The sequence below is a fragment of the Bubalus bubalis genome, chromosome 6 (assembly GCF_019923935.1).
Source record: "Bubalus bubalis isolate 160015118507 breed Murrah chromosome 6, NDDB_SH_1, whole genome shotgun sequence".
NCBI lineage: Eukaryota > Metazoa > Chordata > Mammalia > Artiodactyla > Bovidae > Bubalus > Bubalus bubalis.
The window spans coordinates 102,455,931-102,481,667 of record NC_059162.1 but is presented as its reverse complement, the minus strand read 5'-3'; the positions used below and the strand labels follow the sequence as shown (position 1 = coordinate 102,481,667).

General features: G+C 44.0%; 1 protein-coding gene across 4 annotated transcripts in view; it reads left to right on the top strand.

Moving 5' to 3' along the window:
• The window catches only part of CFAP57 (cilia and flagella associated protein 57), a 72,967-nt gene that overhangs the window by 10,861 nt on the left and 36,369 nt on the right, over positions 1-25,737 (top strand). For all 4 annotated transcript variants that reach the window (XM_045166177.1, XM_045166176.1, XM_045166178.1 and 1 more), the window contains 7 exons: positions 2,343-2,495; positions 6,685-6,824; positions 7,615-7,780; positions 8,488-8,601; positions 18,472-18,684; positions 20,008-20,181; positions 23,806-23,967. In XM_045166177.1, coding sequence (XP_045022112.1) covers positions 2,343-2,495; positions 6,685-6,824; positions 7,615-7,780; positions 8,488-8,601; positions 18,472-18,684; positions 20,008-20,181; positions 23,806-23,967 — 1,122 coding nt within the window. The remainder of the gene's footprint in view (positions 1-2,342; positions 2,496-6,684; positions 6,825-7,614; positions 7,781-8,487; positions 8,602-18,471; positions 18,685-20,007; positions 20,182-23,805; positions 23,968-25,737) is intronic.

Sequence of the window (25,737 nt, the reverse complement as noted above, 5' to 3'; positions counted from 1 at the left end):
AGCAACTTCACTTTCACTTTCACCTGGTATGCAGCAGGCATTCAGTAAATATTTGGGGAAGAAATGATACAGACTTCTGTGGAGAGAGATTTCACCTGGTTGGGGAAGAACCAGGAAGGTTTCAAAGTGTTTGAAGGCCATCATTGAGGAAGGGTTATAGAGGATGGATAACATTAGACAGGAAGAAACAGATCAGGAAGTCCAGGTGAAGGGAAGAAATTAAGCAAAGGTACCGCTGACAAGGAGCAGTGGTGTGTTTGGGAGATATCTGTTCCCCATGGAGGGGCCTTAAGTCACTTGAAGGGAACAAGAGGACTAAGGCTGGTGAAAAGATGGCAAACGCCAGCCTGAGGAGTAAGTATGTAAACGGGCAAGGCATCCTGTTTTCAGTGGAGAAGCACAATGCTTCAGAAAAGTGATCTGCCTGTGATATTAATACACAGTGTGGGTGATTTGAAGGCATTGGATATGGAATGGTAAACACACATTAAATGAGAGACTTGACTCTTAAGGTTTCCTGGCTGAGTGACTTCACGAGTTGCTGAATGTAGCAAACCTGTGTCTCTTCATTAAGGAAACAGCTCACCCTGGTGGTTATCGAAAGGATTAAACATCTGTGTGATCACTGGATGCGGTTCAGTTCAGTTTAGTTCAGTTGCTCAGTTGTGTCCAACTCTTTGCTACACCATGGATTGCAGCATGCCAGGCTTCCCTGTCCATCACCAACTCCTGGAGTTTACTCAAACTCATGTTCTATCACGTTGGTGATGGCATCCAGCCATCTCATCCTCTGTTGTCCCCTTTTCCTCCCACCTTCAATCTTTCCCAGCATCAGGGTCTTTTCCAATGAGTCAGCTCTTCACATCAGGTGGGCAAAGTATTGGAGCTTCAGCTTCAGCATCAGTCCTTCCAATGAATAGTCAGGACTGATTTCCTTTAGGATTGACTGGTTGGATCTCCTTGCAGTCCAAGGGACTCTGAAGAGTCTTCTCCAACACCACAGTTCAAAAGCATCAATTCTTCAGCGCTCAGCTTTCTTTATACTCCAACTCTCACATCCATACATGACTACTTAGCGTTTCCCAATTTCAAGACTGAGACAGAATGACAGCCCAGTAGGACACTGAGAAGGCGAGGTCGTTCACTCATTCAGTCAACAAATGTCTGTCGGTCACCTGTCAGGGGCCAGGCTCCAGGGTGGGGCCTGCAGTGGGCACATCGGACGTGGCGCTTCCCCCACGGACCTCACTGCCTGGGGGAGGGTGCGAGGCCACACCACGCAGTCACTGAGCGCCTGCCATGTGCCAGGCCCTACTCCAAGCACCAGGGGACACAGTGGGAACAGCCAAGGTCCCCGGTCCACAGGCTTCTGTTCCACTTTATGCAGTGTGACACCTGGGACAACAGAGGGAACTCCTGAGTGCTGTGGGCACATTGAGGGACTGTCAGGGCCCACTCAGCCCAGGGCGGTCAGGGAAGGCTTCCCAGAGCCCTCGCTGCCCAGAGAGAGCAGAGGGAGTAGACTTCATGAGGACGGGCTAGGAGGTGCCGAGGAAGACAACCCCACGCAGTGGGAGGGCAGCACAAGAGTCCAGGCTGTTCAGGGGAAGAAGGTGCCCAGGTCACTGCTGCAGGCTCTAAGAAAGCCCAGAAGATGAGGGCTGAGCAGGGCGTCGGGCTTTGGTGATAAGGAAAGTTCTGATGTTCAGGAGGACAGTTTCAGTAAATGAGGCAGTGGAAGCCACGTTATAAGGAATTAAGAACTGAGTGGGTAGTGAGGATGCAAAGGTGGTATATGCAGACCAGATTTCAGTAAGTTTGGTTGTTCGTGGAAGGAGAGGAAAAACAGGGAGAAGGAAATCTCATTTAATAATGTCCACTGGGAACTCCAGGCCCCTGAGACTGCTGCAGGAGCTGCGGGACCCCTTCTCTTCTCTCTGCCCTGTCACCCACCCCATGTGATAGAAAGGCCCCAACCTTCCCCTCCGCTGCCCTGAAGCACTGTGTCCCTGGTGCAGATAGGCACCTACACTGAGCTCCCACCCGCTGGGCGAGCGTGGGGCTAGACTAACGCTTGTTCTGAGGGGGGATCTCAAGCAGATGTACAGATGATCAGTTTCACCTGTGCCACTGCTTATTATTCAGCCGCTAGTCACTTAAAGGTGAGTAGGAAACCCACAGAAACTGAGACACCTCAAGCCCTCCCTTCTCTGCATCTGAGGAGCATCCAGGAAGCAGGCTGATCAGGAGTCTGGAAGCTGCGAGTATCCGAGAGCATCTTAAAGTTCAAGGACGCCTGACAATGCAGAGGCCTGCTGACCACTGTCCTGTGTCTTGGGCAGATTCCTGTGGATCCACAGAGCAATGACCCAAGTCAGTCAGACAAACAGGACGTGCTCTGCATGTGCTTCAGCCCCTCTGAGGAGACGCTGATCGCCAGCACCAGCAAGAACCAGCTCTACAGCATCACCATGTCCCTGACGGAGATCAGCAAGGTGAGTCTCGCCAGCAGCGCTTCCTGCCAGCCTGGGGATGGGTCACCACTGGGCAAATTTTAATCCAATTCCTGAGAATAGGCCCATGCACCCCTTCATAATAAAGCAAAAGAAACTCTGATTTCAAGGTGTCCTTGTAGGAGCACTCCAACACCTGCAGGGGGCCGGGGTGGGGGACACCAGAATCTGATTGTTGTAGCCTCTTTGGATGGCATCACTGACTCAATGGACATGAGTTTGAGCAAGCTCCAGAAGTTGGTGATGGACAGGGAAGCCTGGCGTGCTGCAGTCCATGGGGTCGCAGAGTCAGACACGACTGAATGACTGAACTGAGCCTCTTTGGAGAACACCTTGGAGGTCTCTCTCAGATTTAAATTGTACCTATCTTTTCCTCAGCAAGCAAGTGTACTGCAGTACCTGCTCCTGTGCACAAAGACGTTTATGTGTAAAGATTTATCATTGCTTTTGTTTTTAAATAATAAAGAAAGCCAGTATGAATGCACTGTAGATATTGCAGCAAAAAGGATAAAAAAGAAGCACTTTGTACTTAGAAAAGGTTCATTTTATCAAGCAGACATTACAGTTTTAAATTTGCATGCAGATAATAGCATGGACTCAAAATATAGCCTGCAAACTTCGGCAGAACAACAAGGAAAATAAACCACCTACAATCACAGGAGGTTTTAATATATCTTTCTCAGCAATGATGGTTTTTAAAATAATAACACTATTGAGTTATTCATACACTATACAATTCACCTACTTAAGGTGTACAATTCAGTGGTTTTTAGTATATTCATAGAGTTATGCAGCCATTACCACCATCAATTTTAGAGCATTTCTTCACTCAAAAAAAAAAAAAAAAAAACTGCTATTATGCTCCCATCATCCCATCTGCCTCCCCCCAGCTCTGCTGCTGCTGCTGCTGCTAAGTCGCTTCAGTCGTGTCCGACTCTGTGCAACCCCATAGACGGCAGCCCACCAGGCTCCCACATCCCTGGGATTCTCCAGGCAAGAACACTGGAGTGGGTTGCCATTTCCTTCTCCAATGCATGAAAGTGAAAAGTGAAAGTGAAGTCGCTCAGTTGTGTCCGACTTTTAGCGACCCCATGGACTGCAGCCTACCAGGCTCCTCCGTCCATGGGATTTTCCAGGCAAGAGTACTGGAGTGGGGTGCCATTGCCTTCTCCACCCCCCAGCTCTAGCCAGTCACTAATGTCTGTGTCTCTATAGATTTGCCTTTTCTGAATGTTTCATAGCAATATGTAGACTCTTGTGACTGGCTTCCCTCACTTAGCACAATGTTTTCCAGTTTCATTCATGTTTGAGCTTGTATCAGTACTCCATTCCTTTTCATAACCAAATAACAGTCCATTGCATGGATATTCCATTTTTGTTGGTCTAATTATCAGTTAATGAACATTTGGGTTGCTTCACCTTTTGAATATTATAAATACTGCTGCTATAAACATCTATGTACAAGTTTTTGTGTGGAAATATGTTTTTATTCTTCTTGGGTATGTATCTAGGAGTGGAATTCCTGAGTCAAGTAGGAACTCCACATTTAACCACTTAAGGAACGGCCAGATAGCTTTCCCAAAGTGCTGAACTGTTTTATATTCCCATCAGCTGTGTATGAGTGTTCTAATCTCTCCGTATTTTTGTCAGCACTTATTCTTATCTGATTTTAAATTTACATTCATAACAGCGGTTGGTCTGTAGTTTTCTTGTGATGCATTTGGTATTGGGGTAATACTGACCTCACAGAATAAGGTGCAGAGATAAGGTGGAAAAGAGAGAGTTGCTTTTGTTTCAACACAAGGGAGATTTGAGTGTATTTAAAAGCTTGTAGGCTAATATGTAAATCATTCTGTCATATACCCCAGACTAAGACATTTTTATCATTTCACGTGGGGGGACCTCATTCACAAGGACTCAGAAAGGACTTATTTGATGGCTGGATCTTCAGTCTGTCCTCTTTCTCCATGGAGAGGGGTGAGCTCACTGCATAGAGCTTCTCTCCCTGCTGTTAGGCATGCCTCTCAGAGGGAAGGTTGCCTGGAAAGGAGAGAACCAGACCAGAGAGCGGGATCTTCCGTAGAGTGGGGTGTTTTCACTCTCACTTCCGGGATGTGTAAGTCCCCTGCCTGTCTCCACATGTACACTCTGCCCTTAGGCCCCCGAATTATACTTGGTTCGGCTGCCAGAGTGATCTTTTCAAAACCCAGATGTGGTTGTCACAAAATTCACGGGTTCCACCACCTCCACCACTGTCACAGCCTCAACCCCTCGGTGGCCCTCTGGTGCTCTGAGAACTGAGCTAGGAGCACGGGGCTGGGTGATGTCTGGCCCGGGCTGCTCTCTGCAGCCCCGTCCCATCACTCCATCTGATAGAATGGGCCCTTTGATCACTGGGAGTCTGCATGTTCCTTCTGCCAAAACGCATCAGCGCTCCTGCCTCTGCCTGGGAGACTCGTACCCTCCTCTCCCCCACATTAGTTCTTGTTAGCTCTTGCTCAGCCTTCAAGGGGGAAGAAAGCTACCAGGAATGTGCTAGTAGAGACAGGGTCGTTGAAGATATTAGAGAAAGTATGGGAAGCAAGCGGAGAATGGGAATAATCTGTGCCTACCCCCTGTTGGCTCAGACGGAAAAGAATCTGCCTGCTATGTGGGAGACCTAGATTTGATCCCTGGGTCGAGAAGATTCCCCTGGAGAAGGAAATGGCTACCCACTCCAGTATTCTTGCTTGGGAAATCCCATGGACAGAGGAGCCTGTCAGGCTACATGGGGATCGCAGAGTTGGACACAACTGAGTGACTTTCACTTTCACTTTTCACCCCCTCTTTCTGACAGCCCAGCACCTCTTTCTGATATAGCAGAGGCGGGTAGAATATGCAGGTAGTTTCTAAGTGGGGAAGGGTCTGAATTTGAGGGAGTTGCCAGTTCAGCCTTTGTCTTGGCTTGTGAGCAAAGTATATACACCTCATTGAGTTTCCCAATCATCACTTCTCATGCAGAAGTCCCAGGTATAATGCTTCTGATGACAAACACCTGAAATCTACACATAACATGCAGACCAGTGCAATAGGATACATTTTAACTTAAATCATTCACCCAGTTCTCCTAGCTGCAGCTGACGGAGTCATACAGTCTCTCTGCAGAGAAATTTGGGAGTACTCATTAAGATCCTTAACACCATTCAGATCATTTTGCCCTGTATTCTATTTCTAGAAATGTATCTGTTGTGTGGGGCCCAAACTATTGGTAGTGAAGCCATCAGCTAGGAATGCTGGAGGCACTCACCCACGGCTGCGTCTCTCCCAGCAAGCCCCACACACACTTTCCCCCACCAGGGCCAGTGCTGGGGCCAGACAGGCCCTTTTGGTTCTTATTACAATTGAAGGATGCACTTGAGCAAAATCCATCAGGGAACTTTGAGGAACAAGATTTCTTACTCACAGGTCCTGGAGGGCACATAGCGTGCCCAAGGGCCATATGCAGTGAGGCCATGGGTAAAGAGAGAGGTGGACCCGGGGCTTTGCCTTTATCAGGGTTTGAGGATGGGGTGTCAGGGTTTCAAGAGTTCACTATTTATTTAATGCTTATTTAGCCATGAGTGTGGGAATTAGGGTACAGGAAGAGTGGGATCATTCAAGAAGTCAGTTATTTAAGTATCCAGGGCTTTCTACGAAAGGGATCTTCAAGGGTGGGAGCAACAATTCTTTAGCTGGTTGTTTTGCTGGTAACTGCATCATACAACTGCAATATGTTTATTCAAGCTGGAGGTCCTTTGAAATAGATGCCTTGAGACTCAAAAACTTACTGTCAGGCACTTACTCTACCATATCTAAAGAAGTAATCAGAGAGGTACACAGACTTACTTGCAAGAATATTTAGTCCATGTTACCCCTTGATAGCAAAAAATTGGAGACCACCTAAATGTTCCCACAGTAGAAGAATGGATAAATTAAATCCTGGTATATTTATAGAATAAAATTTTTTATTGCCATTAAACTGTTTTAAAATAATAATAGCATGGGAAAATATGCATTATGTTAAAACAACTTGCCCACAGCCTGATTTCTGTGCATCTGGGCTAATTAACATCCATAAGCAGTAATGAGAGCTGGCGTGCCTGGCCAGTCTTTTGCTTCCTCTGCTCAGTCTGATTCTGTGTGATTTCTCCAGGGGGAGCCTGCCCACTTTGAGTATCTGATGTACCCGTTACACTCGGCATCCATCACTGGTCTAGATACTTGCATCCGCAAACCCCTCATTGCCACCTGCTCTGTGGATCGGTCCGTCCGCATCTGGAATTACGAATCAAAGTAAGAAATGAAAGGCTTTGCTACTGGGGTATGCAAGATTTCTGTTGTTAAATTTTTCCATACAAATTATTGTAGAGAGTTTTCAATTTTAATTACTTAGAAGCTTTCAGCTGGAAACCATTTATAAAAAAAATCAAGTCCATCAGACTTCCTTTTTCTCTTTTCACTCTTGCATGAGCTAGAAAATCACTTTGTACTTTATTGTTTACTATGTGCCATACACTATTCTTGGCCCTGGGGACATAAAGAAACCAATATCTCACCTCCTTCCATACCCTCCTGTGTCCTTTGACCTTTCCTGTCCCCTCGCCCCGCCCCCGCCCCCCTCCACTGGATCGGTTCTTTGTTTCTTGGAGCTCTCCAGATCATTGTTTCCTCCTTTCAATCCTTATCACTGCCTCAACAACCCTCAACTTCCAGCGATTTTATCCTCCGGGCACAGCTTCCCTGAGAATCTCCAGCCTAGATTAGCCCCAGAATATAACTTCTTTGCTTTTACATATAGCTGCTAGGGCTGCTAGGGAAAAAAACTGTGCAATACTTCTGAGTTGGAGATCTGAATGGAGCTGTATCTTCCACATCCCTAAACACCCCTTGATCAGTCCCTTCACATGCCATACTCATTGCTGAACACTATCCTCAAATAACCAAAATGTAGAAAAAGAGGCACCAGTAATTACAAGTAATAAAGTATCTCAAATGCTGTTATAAAAATACATACCAGATACAATGGAATGCTCAAGCGACTTAGTGGGCTAGACTTTTATTCAGTAATGTATCTTTTTCACAGTTCTTTGGAACTATTTAAGGAATACCAAGAAGAAGCTTATACAATCAGCCTTCACCCATCTGGACACTACATTGTAGTAGGGTTTGCTGACAAACTGCGCATTATGAACCTACTTATTGATGATATACGTTCTTTCAAGGAATACTCTGTCAGAGGGTGCAAAGAGGTAAGAGCTTCTGGAGGTAAGTATCTTGGAAAGTCAGAGCTGAAATATCACGAACTAACACAGCTGAAGAGGTAGACCAAAGAATGTCTTAGAGAATTTTAGTGGCTTAAAAAAATCCAATTTTTCCACCAAAGTTACTGAGTGTATTGGTCCTGTCCATTTTCTTTTTTGCCCACCAGACTATATCTTTGAACCAAACCATGTGAGATCCCACCTGCAATCTGTCCTCTCTGTGACTGTGGTGTAATTTTTTTTTAAGCATTGAAAAGAAAGTTACAACATATTCAGAGTCACAGTTGGGAGGACAGGGTTGGCAATTGGGAGGGAAATCAGGGAAAATGAGCAACAGTGAAAGACAATAGCAGCCTATCTGATTTCCCCCATCCCCATCCCGAAGGTGACTGACAGAAACAATACAGAGCTTTAAAGAATCACTTTCCCACTCTGAAACTTCTTCTACAGGCAAAATGAGTATTCCACTCTCTGATCCAAACAGCTTCATGATTCATGCACATGGTAGTGTCAGCAGCTTGGCCAGTATGAGCTATAGGAATAGTGACATCCAATAGGCCAATTCTGAGTCCTATTTACACCTTCCCCCAATTCCCAGTCCTGCACGTGGTATCAGCATGAACTCTTTGGGAAAAGAAGCTCCAGGTAAACCACTCTTTCTTTCACTCTTGGGCTCTCCCTGTATTTCCTTGCAGTGTTCCTTTAGCAATGGAGGTCACCTGTTTGCTGCAGTCAATGGGAACGTGATTCACATTTTTTCCACCACAAGCCTAGAGAATATCTCAAACCTGAAGGGACACACAGGGAAGGTAAGTGAGTGAGCAGTGTCCAGGGAAACAAGGGCACAGAGTCAAACATCATGCTGGCCAATGGGATAAAAGAGAACAAAATAGAAGTGATTCTTTTCTTCTCAGAGGTCCCTGTCTAGTTGAGGGAAAAGACAATAAAACGAATGCACATACAGATTTAAGTCCTAACTGCAGAAAACTCGATGAAAGAAAAATATGGGTTGTTAGAAGAGGAAGTGATGAGGAGTTGACATGATGGAGATTGGGATGTTCACAAAGGCATGGTCCTAAGGAGTGAGTCAGAATTAACCAGACAGACCTAATAGGTCAAATAATTGCCGACAGGGATCCAAAGACCCTGAGATGGAGATGGCTAGGGGTAGAGGAGGAACTATCTGTGGTACTGAAACATAGGTATCAAGAATGAAACTTGGGATGAGCTAAGATTGGCAAGGTTAGCAGGGCCTGAGTTCTTGAAATCTTCTTCATGGAACCTTATAGACCCTGGTAGCTCAGCTGGTAAAGAATCCACCTGCAATGCAGGAGACCCTGGTTCTATTCCTGGGTTGGGGAGATACCCTGGAGAAGAGATAGGCTACCCACCTCCAGTATTCTTGGGCTTCCCCAGTGGCTAAGTCGGTAAAGAATCCACCTGCATTGCAGGATCCCTGGGTTGGGAAGATCCCCTGAAGGAGGGCATGACAACCTATTCCAATATTCTTGCCTGGAGAATCCCCATGGACGGAGGAGCCTGGCGGGTTACAATCAGTGGGATCGCAAAGAGTCAGACACCACTGAGAGACTAAACACAGCACATACTTTATCCTCCTTTTTCCTTGAAATCACTGAAGACTCATAGGCCAAGAAATGATATGACCATATTTGCATTTTACAAGATTACTTTGGCTTCAGAGTAAAGACTGTATTGAAAGGGATGATGGTAGAAGTGGTAAGGAGATTGTTGTCTACGTGATGATAGTATTTTGGAGCAGGATGGGGCTGGTACCAATAGGAAGAAATGTATGCATTCAAAAGATATTTAGAAAATTAAACCAGTAGTACCTGAAGGCAAAGTGGATATGGAGCATGAAGAAAAGGAAGATGCCAAAGACTGAAAGGGTAAAAAGTCAGCAGATGAATTTAGATAGAAAAAGCAGTGGGAAAAGAAAGGCATTCTAGGCAGCAGGATGTATTACAGGTGAGGGGATGGAAGTATGAAACAGGACAGTGGTTTGTGGTTTATAGGCTGGAACTGAGCACATCTGAGAAGTGATACAAAGAGGAGCTGGAGAAGTTTGTTGCATCATGGAGTGTGTATGTGCCGTGCCAAGGAATTGAACATTAGTCTGTAGGTGATGAGAAATAACTGAAAGGATTTAAGAAAACAAGTAATGGGATCAGAAAGATAATTTTCCAGACAGTACTGAAAATGGTTTAGAGGGAAGGGAAGCTGGAGTGAAAGAGGTCAGCTAGAAAGTGAGGGTGAGAGAGGAGCTAGGAACTAAACCATGGCTTTCATAGTAGGGACAGAGAGAAGAAAGCTATTAAGCTCCATAACGTGTTGGACGTGTTATGTTTGCTGTGTCCAGGAGTGTGGTATGTGAGAGTAGACGTCAGAAAGAAGTCTGGGCTAAAAATTCCAATTCAGGGAATTAGGTGGTAGTTAGTGGGAGTCAGAGGCATAGATTAGATCACTAAGCGCTCGCGCAGAATCTGAGATCTTGGTCAGGAGACAGGTGAGCAACACGTAAGGGACTGGTAAAGAAGAGAGAGACTGCAAATGAAGGTACAGAGAGAACCTGGGATCCAGGAATTGTATCATAGCAGCCAGGGAACTAGTTTCCAGACAGATAAAGAAGTCAGCGACCATTGACTTCAGTAACTAACAGGTCATAAGTGTAAGTGCTATTAAGCATAAGTGTATTGAGAGCTACTGAGCGTCCTCCACTCCAACAGTGTGATTGCAGAGACGTAGAGGAAAGCACACCAGGTGAATGTGATGCTCTCTCTAGACCTGTGCACATCCCCATAGGAAGCCCCAGCTCACCAACCCGGGGAGCAGCCATTTGTTCCATCACTTTACCAGAATGTATAACACTTGTCTCTAATCAGGGATATATGTTAGGTTTATAGGTGTGCTATTAAAAGAAAATATGAAAACACAAAAAAAATATAGATGGAGCATGCAGCTAAAACCATGCATATAGGGAAATTTTTAACATTAAACATGTATTGGAAAAATGACAAAGATGAAAATCAGTGATACAACCATCCATTGAAAAAGGTAAGAAGTAGAACAGCAAATTAATTCAAAGAAAACAAATTGAAGGACATCATAAGGATAAGAGCAGGATAGAACAGAGAACATTTACACAGTAGAAGATCATCAAAGCCAAACTTTGTTTTTTGAAAGCCCAAAATGGACAAGCCTTTAGCAAAATTGTTTAAGGGGAAAAAGAGAGAGAAGATACAAGTAACCAACATGAGTAACAAAAAGGGGTTATCACTACAGGTCCAATAGACATTTTAAAAGATGATAAGAGAGTATTATGAACAACTTTATGTAAATAAATTTGCATAAATAGATGAACTGACAAATTCCTAGAAAAATTGAATCTGTAATTTAAAACCTGACAAGGAAAACTATCACTGGAGAAGTATATTGAATTTTAAGGAAAGCATGACACTAATCTTGTGGGGGGGTGGAGCGGAACTCTTCTAGAGAATTTTTTTTTTTAAAGTAGATACTTCCAACATTGTTCTAGGAGGCCAGCATAGTTGTGATACCAAAACCTATCAAAGACATCACAAGAAAGGAAAATGGTAAGCCAGTCTTTTGTGTGAACATAAAGATGTCCTAAATAAATTATCATCAAACCAACCCAGCAATATGTTAAAAGGATAATACAACATGACCATGTTGATTCATTCTAGGAATACAACGTTGTTTTAGATTCTTAAATCATTAGTGTATACCACATTAATACAGTAAGGATTAAAAAGCATATGCTTACCTCTATAAATCCAAATATAATAAATCAATAACATTGACAGTGTGTCAGTAACATAACAGATTTAAAAAGCACTTAAAATAATGAGGAATGTACTTTATTATAAAAAATCTTATATAAGACATTTAAAAGCCTACAACAATCAGCACACTTGATTATGAAATTGTGAAAGACAATGCAATAAGATTAGATCTCAATTACAGGAGAAAAGCTATTAAAAATTCCAACATATGGAGGCTGAACAACACGCTGCTGAATAACCAACAAATCACAGAAGAAATCAAAAAAGAAATAAAAATTTGCATAGAAACGGATGAAAATGAAAACACAACAACCCAAAACCTGTGGGACACGGTAAAAGCAGTCCTAAGGGGAAAGTTCATAGCAATACAGGCACACCTCAAGAAACAAGAAAAAAGTCAAATAAATAACCTAACTCTACACCTAAAGCAACTAGAAAAGGAAGAAATGAAGAACCCCAGGGTTAGTAGAAGGAAAGAAATCTTAAAACTTAGAGCAGAAATAAATGCAAAAGAAACAAAAGAGATCAAAGCAAAAATCAACAAAACCAAAAGCTGGTTTTTTGAAAGGATAAATAAAATTGACAAACCATTAGCCAGACTCATCAAGAAACAAAGGGAGAAAAATCAAATCAATAAAATTCGAAATGAAAATGGAGAGATCACAACAGACAACACAGAAATACAAAGGATCATAAGAGACTACTATCAACAATTATATGCCAATAAAATGGACAACGTGGAAGAAATGGACAAATTCTTAGAAAAGTACAACTTTCCAAAACTGGACCAGGAAGAAATAGAAAATTTTAACAGACCCATCACAAGCACGGAAATTGAAACTATAATCAAAAATCTTCCAGCAAACAAAAGCTCAGGTCCCGACGGCTTCACAGCTGAATTCTACCAAAAATTTAGAGAAGAGCTAACACCTATCCTGCTCAAACTCTTCCAGAAAATTGCAGAGGATGGTAAACTTCCAAACTCATTCTATGAATGAGGCCACCATCACCCTAATACCAAAACCTGACAAAGATGCCACAAAAAAATAAAACTACAGGCCAATATCACTGATGAACATAGATGCAAAAATCCTGAACAAAATTCTAGCAATCAGAATCCAACAACACATTAAAAAGATCATACACCATGACCAAGTGGGCTTTATCCCAGGGATGCAAGGATTCTTCAATATCTGCAAATCAATCAATGTAATACACCACATTAACAAATTGAAAAATAAAAACCATATGATTATCTCAATAGATGCAGAGAAAGCCTTTGACAAAATTCAACATCCATTTATGATAAAAACTCTCCAGAAAGCAGGAATAGAAGGAACATACCTCAACATAATAAAAGCTATATATGACAAACCCACAGCAAACATTATCCTCAATGGTGAAAAATGGAAAGCATTTCCTCTAAAGTCAGGAACAAGACAAGGGTGCCCACTTTCACCATTACTATTCAACATAGTTTTGGAAGTTTTGGCCACAGCAATCAGAGCAGAAAAAGAAATAAAAGGAATCCAGATTGGAAAAGAAGAAGTAAAACTCTCACTATTTGCAGATGACATGATCCTTTACATAGAAAACCCTAAAGACTCCACCAGAAAATTACTAGAACTAATCAATGACTATAGTAAAGTTGCAGGATATAAAATCAACACCCAGAAATCCCTTGCATTCCTATACACTAATAATGAGAAAACAGAAAGAGAAATTAAGGAAACAATTCCATTCACCATTGCAACGGAAAGAATAAAATACTTAGGAATATATCTACCTAAAGAAACTAAAGACCTATATATAGAAAACTATAAAACACTGGTGAAAGAAATCAAAGAGGACACTAACAGATGGAGAAATATACCATGTTCATGGATTGGAAGAATCAATATAGTGAAAATGAGTATACTACCCAAAGCAATTTATAGATTCAATGCAATCCCTATCAAGCTACCAACAGTATTCTTCACAGAGCTAGAACAAATAATTTCACAATTTGTATGGAAATACAAAAAACCTCGAATAGCCAAAGCGATCTTGAGAAAGAAGAATGGAACTGGAGGAATCAACCTGCCTGACTTCAGGCTCTACTACAAAGCCACAGTTATCAAGACAGTATGGTACTGGCACAAAGACAAAAATATAGATCAATGGAACAAAATAGAAAGCCCAGAGATAAATCTACGCACATATGGACACCTTATTTTTGACAAAGGAGGCAAGAATATACAATGGATTAAAGACAATCTCTTTAACAAGTGGTGCTGGGAAAACTGGTCAACCACTTGTAAAAGAATGAAACTAGAACACTTTCTAACACCATACACAAAAATAAACTCAAAATGGATTAAAGATCTCAGCGTAAGACCAGAAACTATAAAACTCCTAGAGGAGAACATAGACAAAACACTCTCTGACATACATCACAGCAGGATCCTCTATGACCCACCTCCCAGAATATTGGAAATAAAAGCAAAAATAAACAAATGGGACCTAATTAACCTTAAAAGCTTCTGCACATTAAAGGAAAGTATTAGCAAGGTGAAAAGACAGCCTTCAGAATGGGAGACGATAATAGCAAATGAAGCAACTGACAAACAACTAATCTCGAGAATATACAAGCAACTCCTACAGCTCAACTCCAGAAAAATAAATGACCCAATCAAAAAATGGGCCAAAGAACTAAATAGACATTTCTCCAAAGAAGACATACAGATGGCTAACAAACATATGAAAAGATGCTCAACATCACTCATTATCAGAGAAATGCAAATCAAAACCACGATGAGGTACCACTTCACACCAGTCAGAATGGCTGCGATCCAAAAGTCTACAAGTAATAAATGCTGTAGAGGGTGTGGAGAAAAGGGAACCCTCTTACACTGTTGGTGGGAATGCAAACTAGTACAGCCACTATGGAGAACAGTGTGGAGATTCCTTAAAGAACTGGAAATAGAACTGCCTTATGATCCAGCAATCCCACTGCTGGGCATACATGCTGAGGAAACCAGAAGGGAAAGAGACACGTGTACCCCACTGTTCATCGCAGCACTGTTTATAATAGCCAGGACATGGAAGCAACCTAGATGTCCATCAGCAGATGAATGGATAAGAAAGCAGTGGTACATATACACAATGCAGTATTACTCAGCCATTAAAAAGAATACATTTGAATCAGTTCTAATGAGGTGGATGAAACTGGAGCCTATTATACAGAGTGAAGTAAGCCAGAAAGAAAAACACCAATACAGTATACTAACGCATATATATGGAATCTAGATAGATGGTAACAATAACCCTGTGTACGAGACAGCAAAAGAGACACTGATGTATAGAACAGTCTTATGGACTCTGTGGGAGAGGGAGAGGGTGGGAAGATTTGGGAGAATGGCATTGAAACATGTAAAATATCATGTATGAAACGAGTTGCCAGTCCAGGTTCGATGCACAATACTGGATGCTTGGGGCTGGTGCACTGGGACGACCCAGAGGGATGGTATGGGGAGGGAGGAGGGAGGAGGGTTCAGGATGGGGAACACATGTATACCTGTGGCAGATTCATTTTGATATTTGGCAAAACTAATACAATTATGTAAAGTTTAAAAATAAAATTTAAAAAAAAATAAAAAAATAATAATAAAAGATTTTCGATCAATGCAAAAAAAAAAAAAAAATGAAATTGTGAAAGAGAGAGAACAAACCATGATGCCTTCTGTTAGCCTTGTACTGAGATCTATCCAGTGCAATAAGGTACGAAACGGAAATATACATTAGTCCATGCTTAGTCGGCTCCTCGGTCATGTCCAGCTCTTTGCGACCTCATTGACTGTAGCCTGCCAGGCTCATCTGCCCATGGGAATTCTCCAGGCAAGAATACTGAAGTGGGTTGCCATGCCCTCCTCCAGAGGATCTTCCCAACCCAGGGATCAAACCCAGGTCTCCCATGTTACAGGCAGATTCTTTCCCATCTGAGACACCAGGGAAGCCCAACATTGGTCCATGGGGCTGCCATAACAAAATAACCCAGACTGGATGGCTTATGAAGAGCAGAAATTTTTCCTCATGGTTCGGAGGGTGGGGAGTCCAAGATCAAAGTGCCAGCACGATCAGAAGAGGACCCTCTTCCTGGTTTCAGACTTCCTGTAGCCTCACATGGTGGAAGGGGCGAGCTAGCACTCAAGGGCCTTCCCTAAGAGCACTCATCCCATTCATGAGGGGAGAACTCAAGACCTAATCACTTCCCAAAGGCACCACTTCCTAATACCATCACCTTGGGATGTCAGGATTTCAACATATGAATTGAGGTGGGGCTGATGAGAGACAGAAACATTCACACCATAGCAAAATAAGAGGCATGAGGGTTGGAAAGGAAGAAATAAAGCTATTACACGGACAGCATAACTGAGTTTGTAGAAAATTTAGAGAATTTGCAGATAAACTATTAAAATTCGTGAATCTGGGAATATTGTTGGAAATGAATTGATTATATTTAAGTCCATTTTTACATAATAATGACAGACAATCAAAAAATGTCATTTAAAAGGTAGAACTCAGGCTAAGACATGGCTAAGGATGTGGCTGGCAGGACTGGAGTCGTGGGAACACCCAAAAAGGTGTCCAGTTGGTCAGGAGGTTGGCTACTTAGGAGGAGACTGAGAAAATGTGCCGGAGATATTAATGTATTAGAGATTATGGGAGCCAGTCGCTCTACTGGAGAAGGGAGTTACAAATATGGAAAAGGGAAAAAGAATGTTGTTTTTATTTGGCAGTTTTGTTCAGTGACTTGGTAAACTAATTCTGAGAAGTCTTTTGTTTTCTCCTGCAGTGGGCAGCCTCAGATGTCACTGCTCGGATGTTTTTCTTTCTTGATCTTTTAACCTGGTTACCTAGGGCTTATCCCTGGGTTGACCTAAGCCATTTAATTAGTCATAGATTATGCTTAAGCCCCCTTCCCCAGTTATATTTTCACTGTTGGATTTTTGTTTAGAAAACAGAAAACTGTGATTTTCCTGTCACAGTTCATGGAGTTTATGCTTTTGCTCCATGTTTAGCCAGAAACTAGTAGTTTTGAGGTTCCCTCTCTCACTATACCTGAGAAGGTGCAGACTCAGCCATGCACCCCACCTTCCAGGCTGCCAGGCATAAGCATGATGTTATTTCTAAGCCTGACTTCTGGGAAATGCCCCTGGGTCAGAAGCTTATTATTCAGTTGGTGTTGGTCAGATGTTGTGTTTAAACCCTTTGCGCCTGTGAGGCTTCCATCCTGTGTCAGTGGGTTTCTGTGCAATACAGGAGATCCTTTCAAGTGTCCCCACATCCTGCTCTGATTTCTCCTGAGTGTGTGCGGCACAGCACACACATCAGCCTTCCTGATCCCCACAGTTGCCTCTCATCCCGGAAGGGCTCTCTCGACTGTCTCCTTCCCTTGTTCTTCCTGTTATAATTCTGTTACTGTTCTGTAACAGAGTTATAGAGTTATATCAGGGGAGTTTTGCTGATCAGGGAGTTTCCAGCCTTCTCTTAACTGCCCTCCACCTAGATCTCCACCGATTTAGATGATACCCGTAGGAGGAAATCCTCCATGCTCTGTTCCAAATAAGTCAGTCTCCTCCAGCAGAGCTGTGGAGCTCGTTGTCTCATGACCAACATCCCCCTGGGAAGTTCTGCTCCAGGACACCAGAGTGGAGGGTGAGGGGTAGTGACTTTCTTTCCCAAGAGTGACCTCCCTACTCTGTGCATGGTGCTTGCAGGTGGAAAGGGGGTGGGATCCCTTGTCTGTTCAACTCTCCCCTCATGGTGTAGAACCCCCACCCATTGAGTTAACTGGGGCAGGGGCAACTGGGGTACCAGTATTCTCATGCTTCTGCACTTGGAGTAGAGCTTCTACCAGCAGGTGGGGACCGGCTGGGGGAAAGGAGATGAGGTCCTCTTGGCCACACTTGCCTAGAGTAGAGCTTCTGGGTAGGGATAAGAAATGCCAGCAGGTTTCCCAGGATGAAACCACAGCCACTGACTAAGCTCTGGGGGAGAGAGGGAGCCCCACCTTTTGGCTACAGCTGCCCAGAGTATCCTGGAATAAAGTGTTTGAGGATGAGGAGGGTAAAGCAGCAGATCAGCGCTTATCTCCCTCAGTCTCTGTTCCTCCTGAGATTGAGTAGATTTTCTTGAGTGAATGTTTCTGCATTTTCTATATGCCCTTAAGACAATTGCCAGAGACTTTAAATAACTGTTTTTATAAACTTTATGGCCACACCACTAGGCGTGCAGGATCTTAGTTCCCCAACCAAGGATCAAACCTGCACCCCCTACAGTGAAAGCGTGGATTCTTAGGACTACCAGGGAAGTCCCTAAATAACTGTTTTTATGATTTTTAAGTTACCTATTATGTAAGGGATAGGCCAGCTGAAGTTCTTACTCTGCCATTTGGAAACACTCCCTCTATGCAATTTTTGCAACTCCCTTTTATTATATATATATATATATAATATATATGTGTGTATAATTATTTCAAAATAAAAAACTTTTGTAAAACATAGCAATGATTGTTTGCAGCATTATAGGAATTATTATGATTCAGTCTTTTCATTCATAAAGTGAGACAGAAATGAGAATATTTAATCTTCAGTATTTTGCAAATGTCTGAGGAAATAGAATGCTGACTTTCCTACGAAGCTATGATTTGTGTTTACTGAAGGGTATGTACCAGGAAAGGACACTCTGCCTCAGCATAGTGAATCACGTAAGGGGTTCTCCTCCTCTCCTTGAGAGGTGTGTGTGTGTGTGTGTGTGTGTGTGTGAGTGTGAGTGTACATGCGCACTCCCAACTGGGCACGTCTTCATCCCCTGTAGATTCGTTCAGTTGCGTGGAATACTGACGACAGCAAGCTGATTTCCTGCGGCACAGACGGTGCTGTGTACGAATGGAGTCTGTCCACAGGAAAGAGAGAGACCGAGTGCGTGCTCAAGTCCTGCAGCTACAACTGCGCCACCATCTCCCCTGACGGCAAAATCATCTTTGCTGTTGGGTCAGACCAGACTCTCAAGGAGATTGCAGATTCCTCAGTGAGTCTGCCCCTGTCCCTCCTCTGGGCTGCTGCCTCGATCTGCAGAAGACAGCTTCCTGTGTTTACAGCAGAAAGGGCTTCTCTGAGAACAGGGCCTTTCTTCTTGGGAGAACACCTGCCTCCTCATCCCTAGAGGATCAGCTCAGTAGTTGTTACTTCTGGAATTTCCTGCCCAGTGCCCACCTGACTCGTTTAAGTTGTGGGGCCCTTTTCCATTCCTCCTTTGCTTGCTGACTGTAACTTCTCTCTCACCCTGGAGGGAAGGAGGTCAGCAGCATCTCTAAACGGCGCTCCAGCCCGTGATTTGCACCTCCTTCCGTGGGCTAAAAACAGAACCGTAGTTATTGCCATCACTGAAGCTTGCCTCCATAATTGTTTGGAAATCCCCAAACTCTGAAATTTTAAAATTATGCACCTTGGCTCCCAAATAATTAAGGGAGGAAAGAAGAGCTTGGCAAGGACACTTCCTGGAAAAGGAGCAGTGTCCTCCTCCACGAGCCCAACCGAGAGGAGGGTATCTCTCCAGTATGCCCCCAGGTAGCCCCCAATGTGGTGGTTTCCACGGTGCTGCACCAGAACAAAGCTTCTTAAGGGGAGGGCCATGGTTCACATCTCTCGGTATCCCTACTAGGTGGCACAACGCACGGCCCACAGAAAACACCCAGTAAATAATTGGTGGCTAGGTGGATGGGTGGGTTGATGGACAGTAGGGTGGATGGACGGATAGGTGGATGGATGGGTGGATGAGTGAATTAAAGAGTGAGGGAATGAATTAATTCCCTGAGAGTGTAGTTTTGTTCCTATAATAGACATTAATAACTATTTGCTGAATAGATTTATGATCCACATCCCATTATTAGTATGAGATACACGATAGAGTAGCAGTCGAGAGCATACTCTCGGGAGCCTGAGTGCAGTGGGTGAGTTGAGGTAACTTACCTAGCCTCCCTGTGTCTCTGTGCCTGTGTTTCATCATCTTTAAAATAGGGATGGCAGTAACTACCTTAAGGGGGTTTTGTGAGGGTTAAATGAGTCACAACCTGTAAAAGCGGTAGAACGCTTCTGGGTATCTTATGAAAGTTTCCCTAGTGTTACTCCTAACTCCTAGAACTGTTTACTCACCAGTCAAGCCGCCAAGAAATATTTAGTTTGTGCCCTTTTATGTGCTAGACACTAAGCCAGATGCTAAAAGGGATGGAAAACACACATTTTAAAATCCAGAAGTTGCCCTAATGTTGCTATTAAAAGCAAGGAGAGTGACCTGGGGACACTGGGGATGTGCTTCAGCCCCTCGCCCTGAACAGAGCTGGCTGTGTTTCAGGTAATTCGAGAGATGTCAGCATTTGATGTCACCTACACGGCCGTCGTCATCTCCCACTCCGGGCGCATGATGTTTGTGGGCACCTCGGTGGGGACCATCCGTGCGATGAAGTATCCGCTCCCTCTACAGAAAGAATTCAATGAGTACCAGGCCCACGCAGGTCCTGTCACCAAGGTGAGGGGGACTTTCCCTGGGGTTCAGTCCCAGATTTAGGTCTTGAGCAATCCACCTGGTCCTTCCCGCGGCGTACCTGGTTCATCCCTTCCCCCTCCCAGCACCTTTTCTCTCCCCTTATTTATTAATCCAGCCAAGCGTTCAGTAAACACTCACTGGCTCTTAATGCTCTTTGTTTGAACTACTCCCAGGAATTTGTCCTAGGAAGTGGTCAGGGGTGCCCCTGAAGATGTGTGTACAAGGTTGTTCATCATATTATTTTGCATAATAACATGGGCCATTTGAGAGATGCTGAAGGGCCCCGCTCAGCTGTCCTCTACAGGCCAGCACCCTCCTGTCCCAGCTGCTAAAGGCTCACAGCTGTCCTTCTCCACAGAGTTGTTCTGGACTAAAAGGAGACAGCCTGGGAGATGAGCCCCCATCCCTCCCCAGGGGCAATAACCTGAGCACAGGTTTGTAAACTGTCCTTCCATCCCCCCTTGTGAAAAAGCAGTGTCCCTGTTTACAATGGGATCCTGAAGAACAGCCTCTGGGAAATGTGTTCTCTCTCCCTCCTCCCTCTCTTAACTCCAGTTGAACAATACCAGCCCCTGAGGTTTTTCATTAAGTCCCAAACTTTAAATTGACTTGCCTGCAGACACATCCTTTTTAGGAAAGGATTTTTTCATTATAAACCAGAACGTTCCTGTACTGAACCTGAGTCTTGGGTCCAAAGTAAATTACTATCACATATCTCCCCGCTTTGCTTTAGAACCACTAAATTTTGTGGGTGTTTACTTTTCTGATTATAAAAGCAGGACATGTTTATTTTAGGAATAAAAATCCTAATCAGTTCAGTTCAGTTCAGTCATTCAGTCGTGTCCAACTCTTGCGACCCCATGAATCGCAGCACACCATGCCTCCCGGTCCATCACCAACTCCCAGAGTTCACTCAGACTCATGTCCATCGAGTCAGTGATGCCATCCAGCCATCTCATCCTCTGTCATCCCCTTCTCCTCCTGCCCCCAATCCCTCCCAGCATCAGTCTTTTCCAATGAGTCAACTCTTCGCATGAGGTAGCCAAAGTCCTGGAGTTTCAGCTTTAGCATCATTGCTTCCAAAGAACACCCAGGGCTGATCTCCTTTAGAATGGACTGGTTGGATCTCCTTGCAGTCCAAGGGACTCTCAAGAGTCTTCTCCAACACCACAGTTCAAAAGCATCAATTCTACGGCGCTCAGCCTTCTTCACAGTCCAACTCTCACATCCATACATGACCACAGGAAAAACCATAGCCTTGACTAGCAGCAGCATCATTAATATGCTGATGCATTTTCTTCTACATTTTTGTGCATATGCTTTAAATAAATTAAGATCATACTATATGTACTCTTTTGTTGGCTGTTTTATTTAAATTTGTGCTATTGTAGGCATTTTTTGTACAATTAAATATTCCTCAAAAGCATGATTTTAGCAGCTATTCAAATATCCTATGATAATGATGGATCATAACTTATTTAACTCATCTCTTACAACTGGGCATTTAAATTATCCCATGAGCTCATGAATATCCTAGTCTGTAGATTGCTATGAGCATCTCTGATTATTTCCTAAGACTAAATGTCTAGACAAAGAGTGAATCCTGAGGGAAAGAGAATGGCCATTTTTAAAGTTCTTGACACATTTTGGTGATTGTGAAAAGAGTTTCCATAGTTGATACTTCAGTTTTCATTTTTTATTTTGAAGTAACTATAGATTCACAAGAAATCTAAAAGACAGCAGCCAGGTCCTGGTGCTCCTCACTCAGCTTCCCCCAGTAGTTACATCTGATGCACAGCGTCAAACCAGAACACTGAGCGTGGCACACGAGGGGGCCCTACGTCAGTTTCTCGTGCGCAGATGTGTGCAGCCAGCGCTGCACGCAAGGCGCAGAACCACTCCAGCACCACAAAGAGCTCCCTCCTGCCCCCATCACAGTCCCACCACCATGCCTAGTCCTCGGCAACCACTAATTTATCTTCCTTTTCTATAACTTTGACATCTTGATCATTTTATGTAAATAATCCTAACAGTATGAATATGAAATTATCAAAATGTCAAAGTTACAGAAATGGAAAATAATCATACAGTACCTGGAGAAGGAAATGGCGACCCACTCCAGTATTCTTGCCTGGAGAATTCCATGGACAGAGGAGCGTGGTGGGCTCCAGTCCATGGGGTCACAAAGAGTCAGACACGACTAAGCGACTAACACACAGTCATACAGTATATGACCATTTGAGAGGAGCTTTTTTCCACTCAGCATAATACCTTCGCTCTCCATGTCAGTTATTTCATATATCAATACTTTATTCTGTTTTCTCTGAGTAGAATTCCATGGTAAGGGTGTGCCACGATTTGTTTTACTGTCTACCCCTTGTAAGATATTTGATTTTTCCCCATAGGTTTTGGGCGGCTACAAATGAAACTGCTATGAACAATTCCATACTTGCTTTTATGTTAACATAAGTTCATTTCTCTGGGGTAAATGCCCAGGAATACTGTTGCTGAATCATATATTGCAAGTATGTTTATTTAGTTTTTCAAGAAACTGCCAGGCTCTTTTCTAGTCCTTTCAGCAATACACAAAAGATCCAGTTTCTCTGCATCATTGCCAGCATTTAGTATTATCACTATTTTTTTATTTTAGCTGTTCTAATAGGTATATAGTGACATCTCATCATAGTCTTCATTTGCATTTCCTTGAAGGAAAGTTATGACCAACCTAGACAGCATATTAAAAAGCAGAGACGTTACTTTGCCAACAAAGGGCCATCTAGTCAAGGCTATGGTTTTTCCAGTAGTCACGTATGGATGTGAGAGTTGGACTGTGAAGAAAGCTGAGCGCCGAAGAATTGATGCTTTTGAACTGTGGTGCTGGAGAAGACTCTTGAGAGTCCCTTGGACTGCAAGGAGATCCAACCAGTCCATTCTGAAGGAGATCAGCCCTGGGTGTTCTTTGGAAGCAATGATGCTACAGCTGAAACTCCAGGACTTTGGCCATCTGATGCAAAGAGTTGACTCATTGGAAAAGACCCTGATGCTGGGAGGGATTGGGGGCAGAAGGAGAAGGGGACGACAGAGGATGAGATGGCTGGATGGCATCACTGACTCGATGGACATGAATTTGAGTGAACTCCGGGAGTTGGTGATGGACCAGGAGGCCTGGCATGCGGCAATTTATGGGGTCACAAAGAGTTGGACAAGACTGAGCGACTGAACTGAACTGAATGACTAATAATGTTGAATATCTTTTCATGTGCTTATTTGCCATCTGTATTACTTCTCCAATGAGATGTCTCTGTATCTTTTGCCCACTTCCTAATTGGATTATTGTTTGTTTTTTTTTAAACTGTTGATTCTTTTGTGTACCTAATAATTGACTCTAAAGATTCCAAATCCACAGAGAACATATACATAGCCTTATCTTTTCATTCATTCCCAGAAGCCCGTGAGGGTTTCTGTCTCACTCTTTTCTAAGATCAAATCTTCCTCCCTGGGAGGCTGTGCCCGGGCTTGCGTGGGGTGGGGATCTTGCACAACCACTGACTCAGTCCTGGTCTGCACGGCCTGAGAAAGCCTCCTCACCAGGCTCGTTCTCCTCAGATGTCGCTCACCTTTGATGACCAGTTCCTGCTGAGCGTTGCCGAGGATGGCTGCCTGTTCACCTGGAAGGTCTTTGATAAGGATGGTCGGGGAATCAAGCGAGAGAGGGAGGTGGGCTTTGCTGAAGAGGTGCTCGTTACCAAGACAGACATGGAAGAGAAGGTAAGAACTGGATCCGACGAAGAGCAACAGGGAAATTGCCTGTCAGGCTGCGTCCAGTGTCCTGGGACCGGCATAGAACCCCTCCCCAGCCTGGCTTCACCTGTGCCCAGTGCAGACCACCCCCCACCACCACCACTGCATCCTGTGTCCTTCCCACCCGCCTGCGCTTCTGCCATGTAGTCACTCTGACTTACACTGAGCTGTGCTCTCAGCCTGTGACCTAGCTCTCCTCTCCTACTCTTTGCAAGCAGGAGCTGCTGCTGCTAAGTCGCTTCAGTCGTGTCCAACTCTGTGCAACCTCACAGACGGCAGCCCGCCAGGCTCCCCCGTCCCTGGGATTCTCCAGGCAAGAACATTGGAGTGGGTTGCCATTTCCTTCTCCAATGCATGAAAGTGAAAAGTGAAAGTGAAGTCATTCAGTCGTGTCCGACTCTTTGCGACCCCATGGACTGCAGCCCACCAGGCTCCTCCGTCCATGGGAGTTTCCAGGCAAGAGTACTGGAGTGGGGTGCCATTGCCTTCTCCTTGAAAGCAGGGACTGTGACATAATTCGCATAATTATTGTGACATAATTAATGACCAACAGTTTCCAGCACATGCCAGGCATGCGGGAGACAGTCAATAAATACTTACAAAATTAATGTGGCACACTGGGTATTCCAGTTGTATCTGTGAAACCTAAATAACAGCTGGTATCTGGAACCTTTTTAAAAAAAAAAAAGAAAAAGATATTTATAAAACAGTCCTGAAATTCACTGCTTTCAATAATAATAAAAATAATAATATCCAGTAACCAACCATTTTTGGGGGGGGGGGGGGCTTCCCTGGTGGCTCAGTGGTAAAGAAGTGGCCTACCAATGCAGGAATCATAAGTTCGATCCCTGGATCAGGAAGATCCCCTGGAGGAGGAAATGGCAACCTACTCCAGTATTCTTGCTGGGAGAATCCCACGAACAGAGGAGCCTGGTAGGCTACAGTCCTTGGGGTCACAAAAGAGTTGGATACAACTGAGTGACTAAACAACAACAAACCTTTTATTTAGGTTTGCCACAAACCAAACACTGTGCTAATTACCAATACAGGAGACACGGGTTTGGTCCCTGGGTCGGGAAGATCCCCTGGAGGAGGAAATGGCACCCACTCCAATATTTTTGCCTTGGAGAAATTCAATGGACAGAGGAGCCTCGTGGGCTACAGTCCATGGAATTGCAAAAGAGGTGGACATGACTTCACGACTAAACAACAGCAAACCTTTTTTTTAGGTTTGCCACAAATCAAACACTGTGCTAATTACTTTATAAGTATTTTCTCATTTGAATCTCACAACTGGAGAAGATACTATTGTTTTCCCCCATGTTTCAGGAAGTACTTTTGGAGAGGTCGAGTGGCATGTCCATAGTGCTACTACACATAGAGCTATTACAGTTAGGAGAAGGCCCAGAGCACCAATCCAGAGTTCGTCCACAGCCCACTTCCATCATCATGACTTCAGAGCACCTTTCCTCCTGTTGAGGCAGCCAAGAGTCCAATCACACGTGTTTGGAGCGCTCTGAGCCCTGTGCTCCCCGAGGAAGAAGCCCAGTGGGTGGTATTCTCTCAGGGCGTACAGAGCGTGCACAGCTGTGCACTCAATGCCGTTCATGCAGAGTTTAATGTGCATTCGCTGAGTACCTGCTGTTTGCTGGTCACTGGGGCTGCATGTATGGAAAGACAGGCGGGGCCCTGTGATCAGAAAACTCACGGTTACACAAGGGACAGCGACAAGTGAAA